This window comes from Nannospalax galili, unplaced genomic scaffold (assembly GCF_000622305.1).
Source record: "Nannospalax galili isolate Female #2095 unplaced genomic scaffold, S.galili_v1.0 scaffold484, whole genome shotgun sequence".
In the NCBI taxonomy this organism is placed as follows: Eukaryota; Metazoa; Chordata; class Mammalia; order Rodentia; family Spalacidae; genus Nannospalax; species Nannospalax galili.
The window spans coordinates 56,240-79,811 of record NW_008350788.1 but is presented as its reverse complement, the minus strand read 5'-3'; the positions used below and the strand labels follow the sequence as shown (position 1 = coordinate 79,811).

Below are 23,572 nucleotides of genomic sequence, written 5' to 3'. Positions count from 1 at the left end.
ATTCCCAGCACCCACATGGCAGCTATGAACCGTCCTTAACTCCAATTCCAGGGGAATCCGAAGCCCTCTTCTGACCTCCGTGACATTACACGACACAGGTGCACTCACATACATGCAGCATACATGCATACACATAAAATAAAAATAATAAAATATTTAAAAAATAAAAATAAAAAATAAAAATCTGAGCTAAAGATAACAGCTCAGTGGTAGAGTGCTTGCTTGGCATGTATGAGGCCCTAAATCCAACTCGGAGCACCACAAAAAATTAAATACATAAATAAAATAGAAATTATATTGTACAATAGTGCTCTTGAACTTTGTTTTTCCCCATCTGAAATTTTATATCCATTGAACAGTAGTCCCATAATATCTTCCCACCCAGCTGAAAAATTTTAATAATTAGTTAGTTGAAAATTATTAGGGCTAGAGAGGAGTTAAGAACACTGGCTGCTCTTCCAGAGGACCTGGGTTCATCCCAGCACTCACAAAATAAAAATAAATAGATTTTTTAAAAAAGGTATCAGTATTATATGCCATGACTTTTTAGTAATGTTTTTTATGTGTGAGTGTTTTGCCTGCATGTAAGAAAGTACACCTATGTCATGTAATGCCCACAGAGGCCAGAAGAGAGCTACAGGTTCCCTGGAACTAGGGTTACAGACAGTTGTTAGGTGCCATGTAGGTCCTGGGAACCAAACCTAAGTCCTCTGAAGGGCAGCCAGTGCTCTTAAGTGCTGAGCCATCTTTCCAGCCCAGCATGCCGTGACTTGTGAATAGTACTCCATACTGTGTGCATTCCCAAACAGTCAGGAACCTGCTAGGAATAAACAAGCAGTTGGACAACACAAATTCCATTGGCAGTAAATGAAGGAATGATTTTTCAGAACCAAGGAGACAGGCAGCTGAGCTACCGACAACTGGATATGTATCTAATGCTTATGCTACTTAAGCCCAATGTCTCTAAGAGGTGTCAGCTATCTGACCAATGCTTGTCATATTAAATGTGCATATGAAATATTTGGAATAGGTAAGGGTTGGTTTTCAATTCATGAAGCTGCTTTTTAAAAATAAGCATACTTGCTGCCTGTGGTGGTGCACACCTTTAGTCCCAGCATTCGGGAGGCAGTGGCAGGCAGATCTCTGTGAGTTTGAGGCCAGCCTGGTTTACATAGTGAGTTCCAGGCCAGCTGGGGCTACAGGGAAACCCTGTCTCAAAAATAACAAAACAAAATAATAATAATAATAATAATAATAAATAATAAAATAAAAAGCATACTTGGGTGTGGTAGTACATACTTGTGCCTGTAATCTCATCACTTGGAAGGCAGATACAGGAGAATGGAGTGAGTTCAGATCTGGTCTACATAAGCCAGTTCCAGGCTAGCCAGGACTGTTAAATAAGACTCAATTAAAAATAAATAAACCAGGCGTGGTGGCGCACGCTTTTAATCCCAGCACGTGGGAGGCAGAGCCAGGCAGATCTCTGAGTTCAAGGCCAGCCTGGTCTACATAGTGAGTTCCAGGACAGCTGGGGCTACAGGGAGACCGTCTCAAAAAGACCAAAAAAAAAAAAAAAAAAAAAAAAAGATATTTAAGGGTATATAGCTCATTGGAAGTTCCTTTTATATGTTGGATGTTATAGATGCTGTAGAAATAAGTATGTAGTCCTACCTTTGAGTGCAAAATTTAGCAGGGAAGATAATAGGTGAATTCGTAAACAACATAATGTTGCTATAAAGATACGAACAAGTTGTGTGAGAACATGATGGATGCAGCAAATATGGCTAAAGAAATGGTGATCTTAAACAGGACGTGATGTGACACGCCTGTAATCTAAGCACTCAGGAGGCTGAGGCTGGAGGATCTTGAATAGAGGCCAGTCTGGGCTACATCCTAACTCAGGTTCTTATTTTAATTTAAAAAACAAACAAAACCCAAAGCGGATGTGGTAGTGTTAGCATATGTCTGTAATTTGAGAGTTTTGGAGACAGGAGCATTTGAGAGTTTGGAGACAGGAGGCTCCGGGAGTTCAAGGTCATTCTCCACTACGAGGTTAATTCTTTCCAGCCCAGGCTACTATCTCAAGGCCCTATCTCAAACAAAACAAAACAAACAACAACAACAACAAAACAAACCTAGGCCCACAAGATGACTCAGCCTATAAAGGTTATTGCTGCCAAGGCTCATGACATAATTTCTGTACCCAGGATCCTCATGATGAGAGAACTGACTCCCCTGAATTGTCCTCTGGCTGACACATGTGTGCTGTTGCATGTACACATATACCCCCACCCACAAATTAATTTTTTTCACCCTTTTAGGGGGACAGGGTCTCCCTGTAGCTCCAGCTGGCCTAGAACTCTCTATGTAGACCAGGCTGGCCTTCAACTCACAGAGTTCTCCCTGCCTCCACCTCCTGAGTGCTGGGATTAAAGGTGTGTGTCAACATGCCTGGCTATATATGTAAATTTTTGAATTAAGAAAAAAAAATGGAGCTGGAGAAATGGCTCAGCAGTTAAGAACACTGGCTCCATTGCAGAGGACCTGGGTTCTGTACCTGACACCTACTTGGTGGCTAGCAACTGTCTGGAACTCCGGTTTCAGGAGATCAGTGCCCTCTTCTGGCCCCCACAGGCATTGCATGCTTGTGGTGCACTTACATACATACAGGCAAAATACACATATAAAGTAAAAATAAATAAAACCAGGAGCTAAAGCCAGGCATGGTGGCACAGGCCGCTAATCCCAGCAGTTTAATCCCAAGTGCCTTTTACTTACTGAGCCGTCTTCCTAGCCTACTTCATTTTATAAATTTATTTAGTTTGTTTTGTTTTGTTTTGTTTTTGAGATAGGGCTTTGCTATGTAGCCTGGCTGGCCTGTAACTCACTTTGTAGCCTGGTCACTTAAGCTGACCTCAAATTCATAGCCTCTCTAATGCTCGGATTACAGGGGTGTGCCACCATGTCTGGCTTGTTATTTTCCTTTCTGTATTACCGTTGCTGCCTCTATGCAGAGAATAATTTTTTAAATTATTTGGTCAGGGGGCTGGAGATATGGCTCAATGGTTAAGAGCATTGACTAATCTTACAGAGGACCTGGGTTCAGTTCCCAGCACCCACATGGCAGGTAACAACTGCCTATAACTCCAGTTCCAGGGGATCTGATGCTTTCTTCTGATCTCTGCCTGCATTGCACACATGTGGTACACTTACATGCATGCAGGCAAAACACTCAAAAATATGTGTGTGTATCTGTTTATGCATGTAAATTTAAAAAATTATTTGATTAGTGATTATATTTTTGACATGTTTAATACATTTGGAAGGGGACAGCGATAATTATAAATTATACCTTCTGATTTATTAAAAGCAGCTGGGTATGGTGGTGCCCTTTGATCCCAGAACTTGGAAGGCAGAGGCATGGGGACCTCTGTGAGTTCAAGACCAGCTGGGGCTACAGGGAGATCCTGTCTCAAAAAAATAAAACCCCAAAACAAAAAAAACAAACAAAAAAACCCAAAGTACTGTTGCTTTTAGCTATAATCTTTTTTTAAAAAAATTTTATTATTTTTATTTTATGTGTATGCATGTATTGCCTACATGTAGGTAAGTGTACCCGTGTCATGCAATGCCCTTGGAGGTCAGAAGAGGCTGTAGGATCCCCTGGGACTGGAGTTACGGATAGCTGTTAGCTGCCATGTGGGCGCTGGGATTCGAATCCGGGTCTTCTGCAAGAACAACCAGTGTTCTTAACCACTGAGCCATCTCTCCAGCCCCTTAAGCTATAATTTAAAAAATATTTTTACATTTATTTATGGGGGGGTGGGGGAGTGAGTGGGTAGCTGCACACATGCCATGACTTGTGTTTGGAGGTCAGAGGACAGTTTGCAGGAGTGGGTTTCCTTCTTTTCCATATGGGTCCCGGAAGTCAACTCAGGTTGTCAGGTTTGGCAGAAAGTGTCTACCCTCTGAGCCATCTTGCCAGCTCCTAGCTATAACATTTTAAGGTCCATTCCCAGCATAAAAAGTCTTTTCAGAGTTGCTGGTTTCACATGAAAGGCAAGAATAGATAACCTGTTTTTATAAGGTTATGGAGTTTGTACAGATGATTTCTGTAGGGGCCTTGTAGAAAACTTATATTGGTATTTGTCTGGGAAACAATAGCACTAGACAGAGCATGCAATAGATTCCAGCCCACATCTGCAAACTCTTGCTGGGTTGCTGAGTGATTGGGCCTAGCTTGGTGTGAGGAATGTTTGTTTTGCAACTTCAGAGACAATTCAGTTGATTTAAAAAGATTTGTTCCCACTTCTTTCTGAGAGCCTTGGATACACAATGTCTGTATTCACCTCTTGCCTCCAGAGAGAAGAGGAAAGAACTGAAAAAGAGTTGGTTGGATCTTTTCCTCCAAATAGTGGGCCAGACCTTCTAAAGCATAGGCCTAGCTCTTGAAATGATGTAATGGGTATCATAGAAGATTGTTAGATCTTGTTTTGTTTTTGAGACAGGGTCTCCCTGTAGCTCCACCTGACCTGGAACTCCTTTGTAGACCAGGCTAGCCTTGAATTTACAAAGCTCTGCTTGCCTCTGCTTCTCAAGTGCTGGGATTAAACGTGTATGCCACTGTGGTGCCTGGCAAATTCTCTCTCTCTCTCTCTCTTTTTTTTAATATTTTATTTATTACTTTTATTTTTATGTGTGTGAGTGTATTGCCTGCAGTGCACCCATGCCGTGCAATGCTGCAGAGGTCAGAAGAGAGTTTTGGATTCCCCTGGAACTGGAGTTAAGGACGGTTTGTAGGCGCCATGTGAGTGCTGGGAATTGAACCTGGGTCCTCTGCAAGAGCAGTCAGTGCTCTTAACCGCTGAGCTATCTCTCCAACCCCAATTCTCTTATTTTTTTTGTGCTATTATATGAGAGACATTTTGACTTGAAGTTCATCTAAATTGTCTGGAAGTTGATGGTAGTTCTTTTTTTTTTTTTTCCTGTCTTTTTGAGACAGGGTCTCCCTGCAATCCCAGCTGACCTGAACTCACTTATGTAGACCAGGCTGGCTTTGCACTCAAAACGATCCGCCTGCCTCTGCCTCCCGAATGCTGGGATTAAAGCCGTGTGCCACCATGCCTGGCTGATGGTAGTTCTTTTTTATTAATTTCTTTTAATTTAAAAAATTATTGTGTGTGATGGTGGCAGGGGACCATGCCACAGTGCACATGTGGAGGTCAGAGAACTTTGTGGAATCAGTTATTGCCTTTTACTTTTATTGTGGGTTCTTGAGATTGAACTCAGGTCATCAGACTTACCTGAAAAGTAAGTCTTGATGATAGTTCTTGAAATGACCTAGCTTAATAGTAAGATCCTCCATCCATGAGCTGGGCGTAGTGGCGCATGCCTTTAATCCCAGCACTTGGGAGGCAGAGGCAGGTGTATCTTTGTGAGTTTGAGGCCAGCCTGGTCTACATAGTGAGTTCCAGGACAGCTGGGGCTACAAGGAGACCCTGTCTCAAAAAGACAAAAAAAAAAGATCCTCCATCCACAAATCGTTTGTTCTTAAAATTTTAATTCATAGAGCTGGCCTTGAACTTCTGATTCTCCTGCCTCTATCTCCCAAGTGCTGGAATTACAAACATATTTACCCATGCCTGGCTTCAGGTTGTAGTTTTTCAGATAGAAAATAGGGACACTGATACTGTCTTTTTTTTTTTTTTTTCATGTTTTTGGCACTGGAGGTTGAACCCAGGGCCCCATATATTTATAAGCTTATATTCTACACTGAGTTATGCCCTCAGCCCTTATTTTTAATCTATTCCTCCACATCTAATACAGTAAAAAAGTAGAGAAGTTGATATGTTGATCTCTAAGTTTGTCTTTTTGAATCTCTTGCAGACATGTTGGCCGTCATTGCCTCCGAGCCCACCTTAATCCTCAGCTTTGTGTGAAAAAGTAAGTTTCTGAGTCTATGGAGATTACTATTCCCTCTTTTTGTTTTCCTCATGAAAAAGAAATAAAAGGGTTAGACATGCAGTTTAATTGGTAGAGTACCTGCCTAGCATTCAAGAGATCCTAGGTTCCATCACTGCTACCACATAAACCAGGTATGAGACATGTTTGTGATCCTAACACTCAGAAGGTAGAGGCAGGAGATCAGAAGTTCAAGGTCATCTTGACTATATTGTGTGTTTCAGATCAACTTAGGATATATAAAAGCCTATCAAGAAAAAAAAAAAAAGGAAAGGAAAGGCAATTAAAAAAGACTTGAAATCCATTATTATCCCAAAATACTGTATTGGCTAGGTATTCTCAGTATTCAACAGATAGAGGCAGGAGTATTAGGAGTTAAAGACCAGCATAGCCTACTTGAGACCCTGTCTCCAAAACATAAATAAATCAGAGATTGTTGATATAGATTTGGGGATATATAAGAAAGTTGGCAGTTACAGACATTTGGCTGTTTAACAATTAAGGTCACTATGTCTTCTGATTTCTCTTTTTCTTTCTTTTTATGGCTCTGGGGATTTAGATGATTTTTCTTGTTGGTGATGATGTTATTGTTGGTTTTGGTGTTTTATGGTGCTGGGAATCAAACCTAGGGCTTTGTACCTGTTAGGCATGTGTTTCACCACTGAGCTATAACCCAGTGCATAGAACTAAAGCCAGGAATTTGCCTCCATCAGTAGGCTACCTTCTAATCCTAATCACTTAATCCTTAAGTGATCCCACTATTATGTATCTTTCTTAATTTTTCTTAGCCCTGGCTGGGCTGGAACTCACAGAGATCCACCTGCCTCTGCCTTCCTAGAGCTGGGATTAAAGGCCAATGCCTCTGTGCTCAGTTTGATTCTTTTCTTGATAATCCATTTTTTTTTGTCTTTTTTCCCTTACTAGATTTTTAAAAAAAAATAATCCTTTAGTTTTAATTAGTTTCAGGACCTAGTTTTTGTTTGTTTGTTTTTGTTTATTTTTATTCCTGAGACTGGGTCTCTGTAGCCCCAGCTGGCCTGGAGCTCACTATGTAGATCAGGCTGGCCTTGAACGCACAGAGATCCACCTGCTTCTGCCTCCCAAGTGCTGGGATCCAGGACGTGCATTGCCACACCTGCCTGCTTTGTTTTGTTGATTTTTTTTTTTAAATCTTGGAAATATACTTTCAGAAAATTTAAAGAATAGTACAAAAAAAATTCTCTTTGTTGATTTATTTTATTTGTTTTGACTCTTTAAGATAGGACTTGAAGCCGGGCGTGGTGGAGCATGCCTTTTATCCCAGCACTTGGGAGGCAGAGGCAGGTGGATTTTTGTGAGTTCTAGGCCAGCCTGGTCTACATATTGAGTTCCAGGACAGCTGGGGCTACAAGGAGAACCTATCTCAAAAAGACAACAGAAAGATAGGATTTGTTATATTGCACAGCCTGGTCTTGAGCTTAAATGATCCTCCTGGGTTACACCACCATGCCTGGCATGATAAGCTCTATATAAGTATAATCATTAAATTCAAGAAAATAACTCTGATGAATGCTTTTCCGATACATAGTTAATTTTCAGATTTTCTGTTTGTCCCAAATAATGTATTTTATAGAAATGAAACCTCCCCTTTCCCCTAGCGAGAATCTAATTAGGCTTGCAAATGTGCTTAGCTGTTATATTTTCTTAGGGTTGGGTTTTGTTTTGTTTTGAGACAGGGCCTCAGGCTGGCTTGGACTTGCTATGTAATTGATGACATTGAATTCCTGATCCTCCTGCTTCCACCTCCACTGATATTATAGGTGTGTGCCACCATGAACTTTTTTTTATTTTTTTCTTTTTGAGACAGTCTCTTTATGTAGCCCTTGCTGGCCTTGTAATTATTAGGTAGTCCAGTCTTTGAACTTCTAATCTTCCTGCCTCTGCTTCCCAAATGTTGGTATTATGGTTGTATGTCAACTTCCCTTCAAAGTGTTTAGTATTTTATTTTTATTTTTAAGTGTATGAGTGTATTGCCTGCATGTAGGTAAGGGCACCCGTGGAGGTCAGAAGACAGCATCAGATCCTCTGGAACTGGAGTTACAGATGGTTTGTTAGCTGCCACGTGGGTGCTAGGAATCGTACCTGGGTCCTCTGTAAGAGCAGCCAGTGCTCTTTACTGCTGAGCCATCTCTCTGGCCTCCCAAAATTTAAAAAATATATTTTATGTATTCATTTTGTGTGTATGTGTGTATGAATGTGGATGTGTGGGACCATGTGTGCCACAGTGCACAGGTGGCGGTCAGAGGGCAGTTTGTAGGAGTTGATTCTCTCCTGCCATGTGGGTCCCAGAGGATCAAACTCAGGTTGTAAGGCTTGACATCACCTTTACCTGCTGAGCCATCTCACTGATCCAACCTTACCTTTTTAAAAATCTTTTTTGGAGTGTGTTACTGAATATGTTAAAGCTGTAGTGAAATGCTTCTTCTAATCATGTAGTTATTAAAAATTAAAACACCTTTTTTGGGAGGGCCAGGCATGGTGGCACAGGCCTTTAATCCTAGCACTCAGGAGGCACAGGCAAGCAAATCTCTGTGAGATCAAAGCTAGCCTGGTCTACATAGTGAGTTCCACGCCAGCTGGGGGTTACAAGGAGACCCTTTTTCCAAAAAAAATAAAAAGATTACTCAGTGGTTAAGAACAGGTACTGCTCTTGTAGAGGATCGGAATTTGGTTTCTGGCACCCATGTTGGGTGGTTCACAACTGCCTGTAACTTAAGCTCCAGGAGATCCAATACCCTCTTCTAGCCTCTAGGGGTACTTGTACTCGTGTGCACGTACTCATACACATATACAAGTAATTAAAAATAAAATAAATCTTGCTAAGCATGGTGGCACATACTTTTGATCCAAGCACTCAGGAAGCAGAAGCAGTCTGGATTTCTTTGAGTTCAAGGCCACCCTGGTCTACATAGTGAGTTCCAGGCCAGTCAAGGCTGTATAGTGAGACCCTGTCTAAAAAAAAAAACCCAAAATTAATTAATTAAAAAATAAAATAAATCTTTTTTACTTTTTATTTATTTTGTCTTTTTGAGACAGGTTCTCCCTGTAGTCCCAGCTGGCCTAGTACTCACCATGTAGACCAGGCTGAGCTTGAACTCACAGAGATCCACCAGCCTCTGCCCCTGCCTCCCGAGTGCTGGGACTAAAGGCGTGAGCCACTATACCTGGGCTGAAATAAATCTTTTTAAAAAAGTCTTTGTTCCTGGGCGTGGTGGCGCACGCCTGTAGTCCCAGCATTTGGGAGGCAGAGGCAGGTGGATCTCTGTGAGTTCGAGGCCAGCCTGGACGACATAGTGAGTTCAAGGCCAGCTGGTGCTACAGGGAGACCCTGCTTCAAAATAACAACAACAACAACAACAAAATTCTTTGTTATCTAAAGTATATAAACTAAGGCTAATTTCTGTCCTTTTTAAATCTGTTTTGTTTTAGTGCTGTTCCTTTGGGAACCACAGCCAAAGAAGAGATGGAGCGGTTCTGGAAAAAGAACACCGCTTCAAACCGTCCAGTTTCTCCCCATCTCACTATCTATAAGTAAGGGCTCAAACCAGAGAACCTAGCGCTAGCGTCTGCCTTATTTTATGTGTTCTAAGTAGTATATTGAATACACTGCATGGGCCAGTGGACTGGGAAATAACTACAGCAGCACCTGCATTAGCATCCAGCTTCTTGATCTGAGGTTTCTAAATGTACAACTACCAACAATTCAAAAGAAACAAGTAATGAATCTGAGGTGTTTCTGGTAGTGCTTGTCTGTTGCATTGCATGACTTCTCTGCAACCTTGCTTCTTAACACACAGCATGAGTGGTTTGTAGTATACATTGCCATCACACCTTATAACACAAGTGAATTCTGTCTGCAACACCTCACTTCAGAATTGAGGCTACGGTATATTATGCTTTGAATGTAGTTTTGAACTTGTATGTGTCTTAGTTATGGAAAACAGTGACTTTTAATACTTCCTTACCCTGATTCCTCAGCATTTAGGTATCAAATTAGTATACCTTTGGACACCACTGTGCTAGAATGTTTGATCTTAAAAATTGCTGTTTGTGGGGCTGGAGAGATGCTCAGTGGTTAAGAGCACTGACTGCTCTTGAGAGGACCCAGGTTTGGTTCCCAGCACCCACATGGCTCACAACTGTTGGTAACTCCAGTTACAGGGATCCAATGCCTGCAAATATACACATAAAATAAAAATGAATACTATTTTTTTGAGACAGGGTTTCTCTGTAGCTCCAGCTGTCCTGGAACTCACTATGTAGACCAGGCTGGCCTTAAACTCAAAAAGTTCTGCCTGCCTCTGCCTCCCAAGTGCTGAAAAATGAATAAATTTTAAAAATTACTGTTTGTTCTGGCACACACCTTTAATCTTAGTACTCTGGAGGAAGAGGCAGACCATTCTCTGTGAGATAGAGGCCAGCCTGGTCTACATAGCGAGTTCTAGGCCAGTTGGGGCTACAGGGACTGTGTCTCAAACAAACAAAAAAATTGCTGTTTTATCCTGGTCATAGTGGCACATACCTTTAATCCCAGCACTTGGGGTGTGGAGGCAGGAGGATTGGGAGTTTAACCCCATCCTCAGCTACACAGCAAGTTCAAGACAAGCCTGAGCTATAAAACAAACACAATAATAGTGTGACACATGTCACATTAAGCTAAAAATTGGGGTATTGGGCAAAGATGACTCAGTGGGTAAAGGCACTGGCTGCCAAGCCTGATGAATTGAGTTTGATCCTTGGTTACACATGGTAGAAGGAGTGAATCAAGTCTTGAAAGTTGTCCTCTGACCTCTACATTGTGCATCTTGGTGCATACCACTACACACAAACAAAATAAATAAATAAATGTATTTTAAAAAAATAATAGGACTGGGTATGGTGGCATATGCCTTTGATCCTAATATTTGGTAGGCAGAAGCAGGCAGATCTCTGTGAGATTTAGGCCACCCTGGCCTTCATAGCAAGTTCCAGGCCAGCTGGGGCTACAGGGAGACCCTGTCTCAAAAAAGAACCCCCCCCCCCCGTGTAAAAAAAAAGGAAATCGAAGGGAAAGTAAGTTTGCTTTGGACTTGAATAAATGATGGATTTAGGAATAAATGATAATAGGAGCTATATTCTTTTCCTTTGGTTCGAGGGGAAAAAAAATCTGTTTCTTGCAGTTTCTAGCTTCTGGAGGCCATCTATTCCTTGACTTTGTGACTTATTTGTATTTTAGATAGGGTCTTTTTATTAAAACTTATTTATTTTTATGAGTATTTTGCCTACATGTGTGTAAGTGCACTCCTGTAGTGCAATGCCTGGGGATGTCATAAGAGGGTATCAGATCCCCTTTATATAACTGGAGCTACAGGTGGTTAGCCATCATGTGGGTGCTGGGAACTGAACCCAGCTCCTCTGCAAGAGCAGCCAGTGCTCTTAACCACTGAATCATCTCTCCAGCCCCTTCAGTAGGATCTTATGTAGCCCAGGCTGGCTTCAGACTCAATTTTTAACTGAGGCTTGCCTTGAATTTGCGATCCTTTTGCTTCCACCTCCCAGATGCTGGGATTACAAGCTGAGTGCCACCAACCATGCCTGTCTTACTGCACATTCCCTCTTGATTTCTTGCTTTCTATAAGGCAAGCCTTGCTGTCTTTATCAGGATGGACTGATTTCCTGTTTTGAAAGTTTTACTGTTACTGTCATTGTTTACTTTGATGTTCAAACTGGTGTAGACTTGGCTTTTGGGAGTTCTTCAGTATGGCTTCTATGACATCAGTATTGGGGTGTTAGATATGCTCATTGTTGCTAGCACATCATTGATTCTAGGTCCTCTTAATGGTTAGAACTAAGAATATATGTTTACAATCACCTCTCCCATGTATATATACATGTTTGTTCATCTCTTGTTTTCAGAAGTGGCAATGCTGACTGATTTTGTTTTTGTCTTCTGAGAAAATCTTGGTCAATCTGCTTTAAAACTGTAAAATAATAATAATTTTAAAGCTAACCCAGCAAAGCATCTTGAACTTTGGTTCCCTTTCCACTTGGGTTTCTGCCAGGAGAGACTGGCCATTTTTTAACCACCTCCACAAATACCATAGCCCTTTGGTTTGTTTTTTTTTTTTTTTTTTTTCCAGCTTAGATTCCAGAAATAATTCTAATTGCAGAAATTGAGCATTGTACTAAAACATAAGGAAACTAATAAGTGATTGTAGTTCTTAGTACTTCATGGTGAAATCTTTTCCAAAGGGATAAGTGCTTTCAGAAGGATTATGATAATGGAGAATATCCCAAATAATTCTGTATTTAAAAGCCTGGTCTTTCTTCACAAGTCATATAAAAAAATGACAGTCCTATTTATGGAACTTCAGACCTACTTGCATGAAAAAGAAACATCAAGAAACATGGGCTATTTCCCAGAAAAGGAAAGATATCTGAAATAGCTAGAATCATACTTTTTTTTTTGAGACAGGGTCTCCTGTTAGCCCTAGCTGGCTTAGAACTTGCTATATAGACCAGGCTGGTCTCACAGAACAGAGATCCATCCACCTGTCTCTGCCTCCTGAGTGCTGAGTTTAAAAGCATGCCACCATGCCTGGTCTTTATTTATTTGTTGGTTGATTGGTTGTGGTTTTTTGTTTTTTGTTTTTTTAATTTTCTATATGTATGTGTGCTTTGACTGAATATGTGTACGTGTACCACATACATGCAGTGCCCAAGGAGGCCAGAAGAAGGCATCAAAACCCCTGGAACTAGAGTACAGGTGGTTGTTAGTCACCATGTCAGTGCTGCAAATTGGATCCCGGTCCTCTACAAGAGCAAGTGCTCTTAATTGCTGAATTCTCTCTCCAGCCCCTGATCTTAAATTCCTGGTCCTCCTGCTTCCACCTCACAAGTGCTGGGATTTTAGATATATGCCACCTGTTCAGCTCAGCAAGCTTCTAGTTGTTTTATTTTACTTTTTGGTTTTTTGAGACATAGACTGGAACTCTCTATGTAGCCCAGGCTAGCCTTGAACTCATGGCAAACTTTCTGCTTCAGCCTTGAAAGTGCTGAGATTACAGGCATGAGTCACTACACCCACTGTGATTGCTTTCTAACTGTGATTGCTTTCTAATTGTACAAGCTCTTATTGGTATCAATATGATGACGCATGTTTTTCTCCTGGTGAAAACATTTGAATTATAATCATTTCCTCTTTGCTGTAGCAGTGATTCAGTCTTATAAAATCAAGGGATACTTTTGAAATAAGTTGTATTCTTTCTTGCAGTAGATTGAACCTAGGGCCTCATGCATACTAGATAAGCATTCTGCTGAGCTGTGCACACAGCCTGATTTTTTAAATTAATTTATTATTTTTATTTTATGAGTGTATTACCAACATGTATGTTAAGTGCACCCATGTCGTGCAGTGGCCACTGAGGTCAGAAGAGGGTGTTGGATTCCCTGTAACTGGAGTTATGGATGGTTGTTAGCAGCCATGTGGATGCTAGGAATCGAATCCAGGTTCTCAGGTTCTCTCTCTGTAAGAGCAGCCAGTGCTCTTAACTGCTGAACCATCTCTCCAGCCCTTGATTTTTTTATTTTATTTTATTTTTGGTCTTTTTGAGACAGGATCTGCCTGCCTCTGCCTCCCAAGTGCTGGGATTAAAGGCATGCACCACCATGCCCAGCCAATTTTTTATTTTCAAATTAGAAAGTGGAAATAGGAATGTGAAAGCTGTTTTGACTTGTTTATTTTGAATTATGTCTGTTTTAGAATTTTATTTCCTTTGCCAAGATGGACTGTCTTAGAGAGTCATCCCTTCCTATTAAAAATTGTCTTGTGTGTTTCTTTGCAGTTGGTCTCTTCCGATGGTAATGTCCATTTGCCACCGTGGCACTGGTATGGCCATGGCTGGAGGTATGTATGGATCTTTTACACTTCTTTGAAGAACTAATGTTTCTGTGGTTCTCATCCCTGCTTCCTTTATACCCCAGCAACTTGATTCGGAATGAATAGGAGTCCCCATTAAGCTTTATTTATTTATTTATTTATTTATTTATTTATTTATTTATTTATTTATGTCTTTTTGAGGCAGGGTCTCCCTGTAGCCCCAGTTGTACTGGACTATGCAGCCCTAGTTGGCCTGAAATTCTCCATGTAGACCAGGCTGGCCTTGAACTCACAGAGATCCGCCTGCCTCTGCCTCTCAAGTGCTGGAATTAAAGGCGTGTGCCACCACACCAGGCTATTTTTATTTTTTTATCTTTTATTTCTTTTGGTCTTTTTGAGACAGGGTCTCCCTGTAGCCCCAGCTGGCCTGGAACCCACTATATAGACCAGGCTGGCCTTGAACTCACTGAGATCCACCTGCCTCTGCCTCCACACCTGGCTAAGCTTTCCTTTATTAATTTCATTAATTCATTCCTTTAAAATTAATTATGAGTCCCCACCATGCTCAGGTTCTGTTCTTAGCAGATTTTTTAACTCACTTTCTGGTGCTATGTTAAAATTACAGACAGTAGAGATTGAAATGTAGTAGAGATGATCTGATTGTTTATCGATGAAAAATAGTCCAAGATCATCAACCTTATTATTCCAGAACCTCTGTTTTAGCATCCATTCTTTGTGACCTAGGATTATCAGGCTCCAGAAGACTAATTCTAACTAACTGATCTCACAAAATCTTGGTTTGTCTGAGTGTCTATTTATTCATTTATATAATATGAAATACAGCTGCAGAATGATTTGTGTATAGCCTTAGGTAGTGAGTATATCCATTTCAAGCAGGAAGATTTGTTGCATGGAATGCAGATTATAATTAGGTTTCCAGGATCTGATATTTCTTTTCACAGTAAAGTTGTATTTTACAAGAAGAGGATCAGATACATTGCTTAGTTTTTTCTAGCTAGTGCTAGAGACATACATATATTGCTTTAATTACTTAGCATGACCACTGCTTTCTTTTGCTGTTAACATATCTTTATACATTTGATTGAACTTTCAGTGAGAATAGCGAATGGGCACTTGTAAATCCTTAAGTTAGAATGTAAAGAAACTAGGGGCTGGAGAGATGGCTCAGTGGTTAAGAGGACTGGCTGCTCTTGCAGAGGACCTGGGTTCAATTCCCAGCACCCATGTGGTGGCTAACAACCTTCTGTAAGTACAGTTCCAGGGGATCTGATACCCTCTTCTGACCTCTGAGGGCATTGCATGATACACTTACACACATGCCAGAAATACACTCATACACAGAAAATAAAATTAATAAGTATTTTTATAAAAGGATATAAAGAGGCCAGGCATGGTGGCACACACCTTTAATCCCAGGACTTGGAAGGCAGGGGCAGGCAAGATCTGTGTGAGTTCAAGGCCAGCCTGGTCTGTATAGCAAGTTCCAGGCCAGCTGGGGCTACAGGGAGAACCTGTCTCGAAAAGACCAAAAAAAAAAAAAAAAAGAATATAAAGAAACTAGGAGGCTGGAGAGATGACTCAGCAGTTAACAGCTGTGGCTGCTCCTTGCAGAAGACCCAAGTTTGAATCCCAGCACCCACATGGTGGCTAACAGTTGTCCATAACTCCGGTTCCAGGGGATCTGACCCTCTCTGTCTGGTCTCCAGGGACATTGCAGGACACTGGTACACTTACATACATGTAGGCATACCACTCATACACATAAAATAAATAAAGTTTTAAAAAAAAGAGAATATATGCCAAGCGTGGTGGCGCATGCCTTTCATCCCAGCACTTGGGAGGTAGAGGCAGGCGGATCTTTGTGAGTTCAAGGCCAGCCTGGTTTACACAGTTCAGGACAGCTGGGGCTACAGGGAGACCCTGTCTCAAAAAGACCAAAAATAAATAAAAAAAGAGAATATAAAACTCAAACGAAGCCTACTCAGTGAAGGAGATAGAATACCTCATATCCTAGGAGGGTTCAGATTTCAGGTTGTCCACAATGCAGTTTGCTTTACTTTGACCTGGAGCCAGATTGCTTTACAGGTTGTAGACACATCAGTAAGACCATGAATTGACACAAAAAGCATGGAGAACACTCCAGAGATTTTTCACCATGGCTGTAAACCTTAGTCCAAGGAAGCTCCCACCTCACTGATTGAGCTAGGCTGGCCAGCGAGCCCCAAGAATTGTCTGTCTCTATCTTCTCTGACTGAAAGGTACAGAAAAAGTGAAGAAAAAAACAAACATGTAATTTGGAATGAAACAGATTAGCGTTCAGTTCCAACTTTGTCGCTAAGTGTCACAGGTCTTGGACAAGTTATTTGGGCCCTCTGAGCCCCAGATTTGTCTTCCAGTGTAGATAATACTTCATTGCTATATACAAGGGGAGTAATTAGAATTTAGAAGTCATAAAAACATATAAATTCTTTTTAAAAAAAATATTTGTGGGCTGGAGAGATGGCTCAGAGGTTAAGAGCACTGACTGCTCTTGCAGAGGACCCGGGTTCAATTCCCAGCACCCACATGGTGGCTACAAACTGTCCTTAACTCTGGTTCCAGGGGAATCCGAAGCCCTCTTCTGACCTCCGCAGCATTGCACGACACGGGTGCACTCACATACATGCAGGCAATACACTCATACACATAAAATAAAAATAAAATTTAAATTAAAAAAAATATTATATGTGTCCTGCAGCCAGTGCTCTCAGCTGCTGAGCCATCTCTCCAGTCCCCTCAATAAAACAAACTAAATAAACCAGGGTGATTAAGTGTGTTCGAGACATAGGACCAGAATGTAATTGAAACTAAGTAAGGCAGAAATCTAGTTGATAGTATTATATTCTATTTCAGGGTACAAATAGAATGGGCTATATTTGGCCAACAAATGTGTTTCCTATGATTAAAAGAAATAACTTGAGGCTATTGTCTTTTGAAAAAAATTAAGTTGTGGGGCTGGAGATATGGCTCAGTGGTTGAGAGCACTGACTGCTCTTGCAGAGGACCTGGGTTCACTTCCCAGCACCCACATGGTGGCTACGAACCGTCCTTAACTCCAAAGCCCTCTTCTGACCTCCGAGGCATTGCGGGACATGGGTGCACTCACACACATGCAGTCAATATACTCATATGTGGGGTCTCTCCCTTTCCTCGTGGGTCACCGCTCCACGAGGATAAAGGGAGCAGAAGCGACGAACTGGGTCAGGATGGCCAGTGAGCACTGACCAAAGAAAGCCCTTCTGGGGAAGCAGGTTCAGTGATACAAACAGCACCAGACTCAGTGAAACAGCTCCATTTATTTAGTGGGATGTTAGGGAAAATATAGTGTGGAGGCAGTAGCCAATGCTTCAGCTGACAGGTGCTCATAGTATGCTTTATTTACATGCGGCAGTGGGCAGTGCCTGATTATCATATAGAAAAAACCTGGGGGTAATTTTAACTCCAGGTAACTATGCCAAAGGTCATGTTCCAAATAAGGTCAGGCATCCGTGCTTGGCAGCACTTTCTAGGTAAGTCTGGCAGAGAGCAGGAGGCCCCCTGCTGAGAAGGGGAGTCCTTCCATATGGCGCTGAGCCCCTCAGAGCTATCTGGACGTGGAGGACTACAACCCTAACAGCAGGGTTCCCCAACACTCATACACATAAAATTAAAAAAAAAAAAATCAAGTTGTAGGGCTGGAGACAAAAACAAAATTTTATTTTATGTGTATGAGTGTATTACTTGCATGTATGTAAATGTACCCATGTTGTGCACTGCCCACGGAGATCAGAAGAAGGCATCAGATTCCCTAGAATTGGAATTGTTAACCGCCAGGTGAGTGCTGGGAACTGAACTCCAGTTCTCTGCAAGAGCAGCCAATGCTCTTAACCCTTGAGCCATCTCTCCAGCTCCTTATTTATTTTTTTAAGATTCTTTATAAAAAATTTATTCATTTTTGCTGGGCATGGTGGCATTAGTCCCAGCATCCAGGAGGCAGAGTCAGGTGGATCTCTGTGAGTTCAAGGCCAGCCTGGTCTACATAGTGAGTTCCAGGTCAGCTGGGACTGCAGAGAGACCCTTTCTCAAAAAGACAAAAAAAAAAATATTCATTTTTATGTGTACGAGTATTTAGTCTCCATGTATGTTAAGTGCACCCATGTACAGTGCCTATAGAGACCAGAAGAAGGTGTCAGATCCCCTGGAAGTGGAGTTACCAGTTGGTTTTGAGCTGCCATGTGGGTGCTGAGAACCATATCGAGGTCCTCTGAAGAGTATCAAGTGCTGTTAACCGCTGAACCATCTCTCCAGCCCCTATATATTTTATTTTTTTATATATGAGTGTTTTGCCTGTATGTAAGTGTACAATATGTGTGCACTGCACTCAGAGACCAGAAGAGAGTATTAGAGTCCCTGAACCTGGAGTTACAGTTGTTAGCTACCATGTGGGTGCTGGGAACCCAACCCAAGTTCTCTTGAAGAGCAGCCAGTATTCTCCATTGCTGAGCCATCCATCTCTCTAGCTCCATGAATTTTTAAATTGACTTTCTAGGTCTTGGAATATTTGGATCTTCAAAGTGATATCCTAAACCAGGCTTGGTGGTGCACACCTTTAATCCCAGCACTTTGGGATGCGGAGGCCAGCAAATCTCTGAGATCAAGGCCAGCCTGGTCTGCATAGCGAGTTCCAGGCCAGCTGGGGCTACAGAGAGACCCTGTTTCGAATGAATGAATGAATGAATGAATGGTGATATCCTACTGGGCCAGATGGTTTGCGCCAATAATCCCAGCACTGGGGAAATTGAGGGAGGAGGGAGGCTAAGGCAGAAGGGTTACTAAAAGTTAAAGACCATCCTAGGCTGCATAGTGAATTTCAGGCCAGCCTGGACTACAGATTGAGACTTTGTTTCAAAAAACAGGAGGAATTAAAAAATGGTATCAACAGATGAGTACTAATTCTTCACAGTGTGTTTTATATACTCTAGTCTCAGTTTAGAAAATTTGAAGACCAGGTAGACCTTACCCTGTATAGACAGTACATCAAGAGTTCCTGTTGCCTTTGAATCCTTAGATGTTCATTCTCTTTTCTATTTGTAATGTCTACTTATGACTAAGAATTTATTTAAGTACATATAATTTTCAATATAGACCTGGTGGTGATTATTATTTTTATTAATAATTGGAATAGTTAATCTTGTACCTCTCAGAAAATGTCTGAACATTTGTACTTTAAAAAAAAAAATCGCATTCTCAGCCAGGCATGGTGGTGCATGCCTTTGATCCTAGCACTTGGGAGGTAGAGGCAGGTGGATCTCTATGAGTTCAAGGCCAGCCTGGTCTACTTACTAAGTTCCAGGCCAGCTGGGGCTACAGTGAAACCCTGTCTCAAAAAGACCAAGAAAAATTAAAATGAAATCCCATTCTCAGCCCTTTCCACATTATGAGTACTATTTTCATGTGTGTATTCCCAAGATGGAAATGTGCCTGGGGAAATTGTCACCAAAAGAGAAAATGCTTCTGAAAAGCACTTAGTGTACATTAGAGCATGACTATTCCTGAATCTGAGAGAAGTTACAGAGTACATCATAGGGAGATAAATGTGACATTTTAGGTAAAAAGTTAATCAGGTGCTGTCAACTTGAGTTTTAGTCATCACTTGGACAGCTTTTCCAAGGTTTTATATATATCTTTTCATTTTCATTGCACTGGTAGTTGCAAGGATTTGCTAGGAAAAAGTGTCTGAAAGGGTGTCACGGTGCAGTGACCACAAACCAAGCCTGATGGGCTAGATCCCAACAAAAGGGTTTTAATGACTTCTAGAAGTGCCTATAGCACTTACTGATAGACGCATAGTTCTGTATATAACACCTCTCGGTGGTGGAGACAGCAGGAGCTAGTCGCAGCAGGCAAGCCAAAGTACCACTTAATTTTTCTTAATGAGTGGATGGGACAACTTCAGTGGCTTTGTTTTTCCGAGTTTATATTATTTTGCTGTTTGAGGAGTCTCTATTCTGGCACCCAGGTTCCAGGAGCAGGGTCTAGAGAGCTGTTCCTGATATAGTGGACACTAGAGGAAGTTTAGGAAGTCAGACTTAATTTCTTACGTATTTTTCACATGATTGCCTTGGAACTTACCTGGTCCAGGCTGGCCTCAAACTCAGGAGCAATCTTCCTACTTCTGTCTCCCAAGGACCAGGATTACAGTTCTTTTACCTTTTTCTAATGAGACAATGCTATGGCAGTAGGGTGAGTTCTAATTGTCATCTAAGGAGCTTTTTTAAAATAGAGGAATGTTAAAAGGAGGAATAAGCTGGGCGTGGTGGTGCACACCTTTAATCCCAGCACTCGGGAGGCAGAGGCTGGTGGATCTCTGAGTTCAATGCCAACCTGTGTACAGAGTGAGTTCCAGACCAGCTGGGGCTATAGGGAGACCCTGTCTCAAAAAGAAAAAAAAAAAAAAAAAAAAAATTTAAAAAGGAGGAATAATGTAAATATACTGCAATTTGATATTGGCATCTGAGCCCACTTAGCCTATTTCTCACTGTAAGCTTTTTTCTGGTACTGAAGATTGAAGATTGAACTCAAGACCTCATCCATGTTAGGTAAACACTCACTGCTCTATATCCCCACCCCCTCCCACTGTAACATGAGATAAAAAGTTCTGAACATGAGTTTAAATTTTCTCTTTTTTTCTAAACATTTTCATTTTTTAAATATTTTTATGGGGGTATTGTCTGCATGTATGTAAATGCACCCATATCATGCAATGCCCATGGAAGTCAGAGGACAGCACTGAATTCCCCTGGAACTGGCGTTACAGGTGGCTGCCATGTAGGTACTGGGCATCGAACCCAGGTCCTCTGCAAGAACAGTCAGTGCTCTTAGCCACTGAGCCATCTCTCTAGCCCCAGATTTTCATTTTTTTCTCTAATATTTAAAAAAATATTTTTATTATATGTGTATGAATGTATTGCCTGTGTGTAAGTGTACCCATGTCATGCAATGCCCTCGGAGGTCAGAAGAGGGCATCAAATCCCCTGGAACTGGAATTAGAACAGTTGCAAGCTTGTCATGTGGGTGCCAGGAATTGAACCTGGGTCCTGTGAAAGAGCAGCCAGTGCTCTTAACCACTAAGCCATCTCTCCAGACCCCCTCATTTTTTAAAAAATTATTTTATGAGCTAGAGAAATGGCTCAGTGGCTAAGAGCACTGATTGCACTTGTGGAGGACTCGGGTTTGATTCCCACATGGAGGATAACAACCACCCGTAACTTAAGTTCCAAGGGAGTCCAACACCCTCTTTTGACCTCCTTGGGCATTGCATGGCGTGGGTGCTATATCTACTTAGCAGAATAATAGTATTGGGCTCACCTCTACAGCCTTTGACCTATCTAGCTCCAGGTTTCTAGGCCTGATATCAATGTCAGGTATGGGCACCTTCTTAGAAGAGGACCTTTCATTCAATTAGAAAGTAGTTGGTCACTCATAATATTCGTGCCACTGTTGCACTGGTGGGCATATCTTGCCAGGTCAGTTGTTATAGCTCACAGGATTAACAGCTGAGAAAGGTTGATGGTTAATTTTCTCTTCTGGTAGCATGCACAGCCCCTTCTACCACTATATTGCCCCTACTAGACACCATAGGCCAGCAACATAAAAGCCCAGCACCTGGAATGGACTCCCTCTTTTGAAGCTGTTGGTTAAGGATACCATAGACCCTCAGACAATACTGGCCATTGCCCCTGCTCACTAGAACTTGACAGTAAGACCCTATTGCTGAAGACACTACATATATGAGCCATAGAACAAACAAGAAACCAAGCTGGTACTGACTTTAAAGATATATATTTTTTAAATTTATGTGTGTGTGTCTGTCTGTCTGAATGTCTGAATATCTTGTGTGCACATGTGCTCAAGGAGGCAAGAAGAGGGCATCAGATCCCTTGGAGCTGGAGTTACAGGCTTTGTGAGCCATCTGATATGGGTAATGGGAACCAAGCTTGGGTCCTCTGCAAGAGCAAAACTGATCGACCTTTCTAACCCCTATGCAGTTTTATTTTGTTTTGTTTTGTTTTTGCTCTTTTTGAGACAGGGTCTCCCTGTAGCTCCAGCTGTCCTGGAACTCACTATGTAGACCAGGCTGGCCTTGAACTCACAGAGATCCGCCTGCCTCTGCCTCCCAAGTGCTGGGATTAAAGGCGTGCGCCACCACACCCGGCACCCCTATGCAGTTTTATATGGTGCTGGAGATCAATTCCAGAGCTTTGGGTATGTTAGACAAGCACTCTGCCAACTGACCTATATCCCTAGCCCTAAATTTTCTCTATTTCCAAGTGATTTAGAATTGTACCAGGAGCCAAGGGCTATCACAGAACCCAGTTTAATGAATTAAATTGGTCGTAAAAGGTGGACAGTTATGATGGGCTACTTGTTTTTCTCTGCAGCAGTCTCCCTTTTTGGCTTGTCCTCACTGTTGCTTCCTTGGAACTTTGAGTCTTATTTGGAATTTGTGAAGTCTCTGAGTTTGGGGCCAGCACTGATCTACACAGCTAAATTTGCACTTGTCTTCCCGCTCACGTATCATGCTGGTAATGGGATCAGGCACTTGGTAAGTTGGGTAAAGGAAAAGGGAAGGCTGGGAGGGTTCTCCCCTGTTGCTGAGTTTAATGTGCTCTTTTACCACCACCACCCCCTTTTTGTCAATGGGGGATCTGAACCCAGGGCCTCAGACGTGCTAAGCACATGCTGTACCTTTGGCCTATATCCCCAACCCTTAGGGCTATTCTTTGTTGAGATGGGGCTCACTATATAGCCCTGACTGGCCTGGAACTCATTATGTAGAATAGGCTGGCCTCAAACTCACAGAGATCCACCAGCCTCTTGCCTCTGCCTCATGAATGCTGTGACTAAAGGTGTGCACTACCATGCCTGGTATAAGAATGTTAAAACTTTCAAGAAGAATATTAGTAAAAGACATCCCTAAACCCAGATCTGACACAGAAGACATATTTATTAGATAAATATGAATTGGTACCTGTTATTTATCAAGCTCTGTTCTTGACACTAAGAATTTAATTATGAGCTAGATAAGCAGTTGCTGCTTCCAATGTTGCATTCCTATCTACCCAGAGTGACGAGTCTGGTTAGATTCAATATATTAACTTTTGTTTTCCTCACATTATATTATATTAATTATTCCTATTTCTTTTGAGCAGCTGGGGGGAATGAGGGCAACTTTCACACAAACTAGGTTGCAAGGAGCCTAGAGTTTGTTTGTTTATGCAGTACTGGGGATTAAGCCTAGTTGCTGGGCATGCTAGATAAGTACTCTACCACTCTACCACTGAGCTATATTCCCAGGTTTTTTTTTTTTTTTTTTTTTGAGAAGGTCTTATGTAACCCAGATTGACCTCAAACTCACTATTTAGCCACGGATGACCTGAACCTCTGTACTTCTGATTCTCCTGCCTCTGCCTCCTGAGTATCTGGAGTTTCATAACCAAGCCTCTAAGCCTAGCTAGGATCCTAGATTTAAATCTTGGATTTAGGAATGTTAGTGAATTGAAAACTCTGTTGCCTCCTACATGATCTTGTTAGTTCTAAACTGGTGTCCTGGGGCTGGGGATATAGCTCACTTGGTAGAATGCCTGCTTGGTGTGGAAGCCTTAGGTTTGA

At 41.7% G+C, this 23,572-nt stretch overlaps 1 protein-coding gene across 2 annotated transcripts in view; it reads left to right on the top strand.

The window, feature by feature from the left end:
• The window catches only part of Sdhc (succinate dehydrogenase complex subunit C), a 30,131-nt gene that overhangs the window by 2,855 nt on the left and 3,704 nt on the right, over positions 1 to 23,572 (top strand). Inside the window, exons 2-5 of one of the 2 annotated variants that reach the window (XM_008847980.3) lie at positions 5,890 to 5,946; positions 9,433 to 9,534; positions 13,827 to 13,888; positions 22,342 to 22,505. In XM_008847980.3, the coding sequence (XP_008846202.1) occupies positions 5,890 to 5,946; positions 9,433 to 9,534; positions 13,827 to 13,888; positions 22,342 to 22,505 (385 nt within the window). The remainder of the gene's footprint in view (positions 1 to 5,889; positions 5,947 to 9,432; positions 9,535 to 13,826; positions 13,889 to 22,341; positions 22,506 to 23,572) is intronic. The other variant, XM_029553518.1, reaches the window with a different exon arrangement.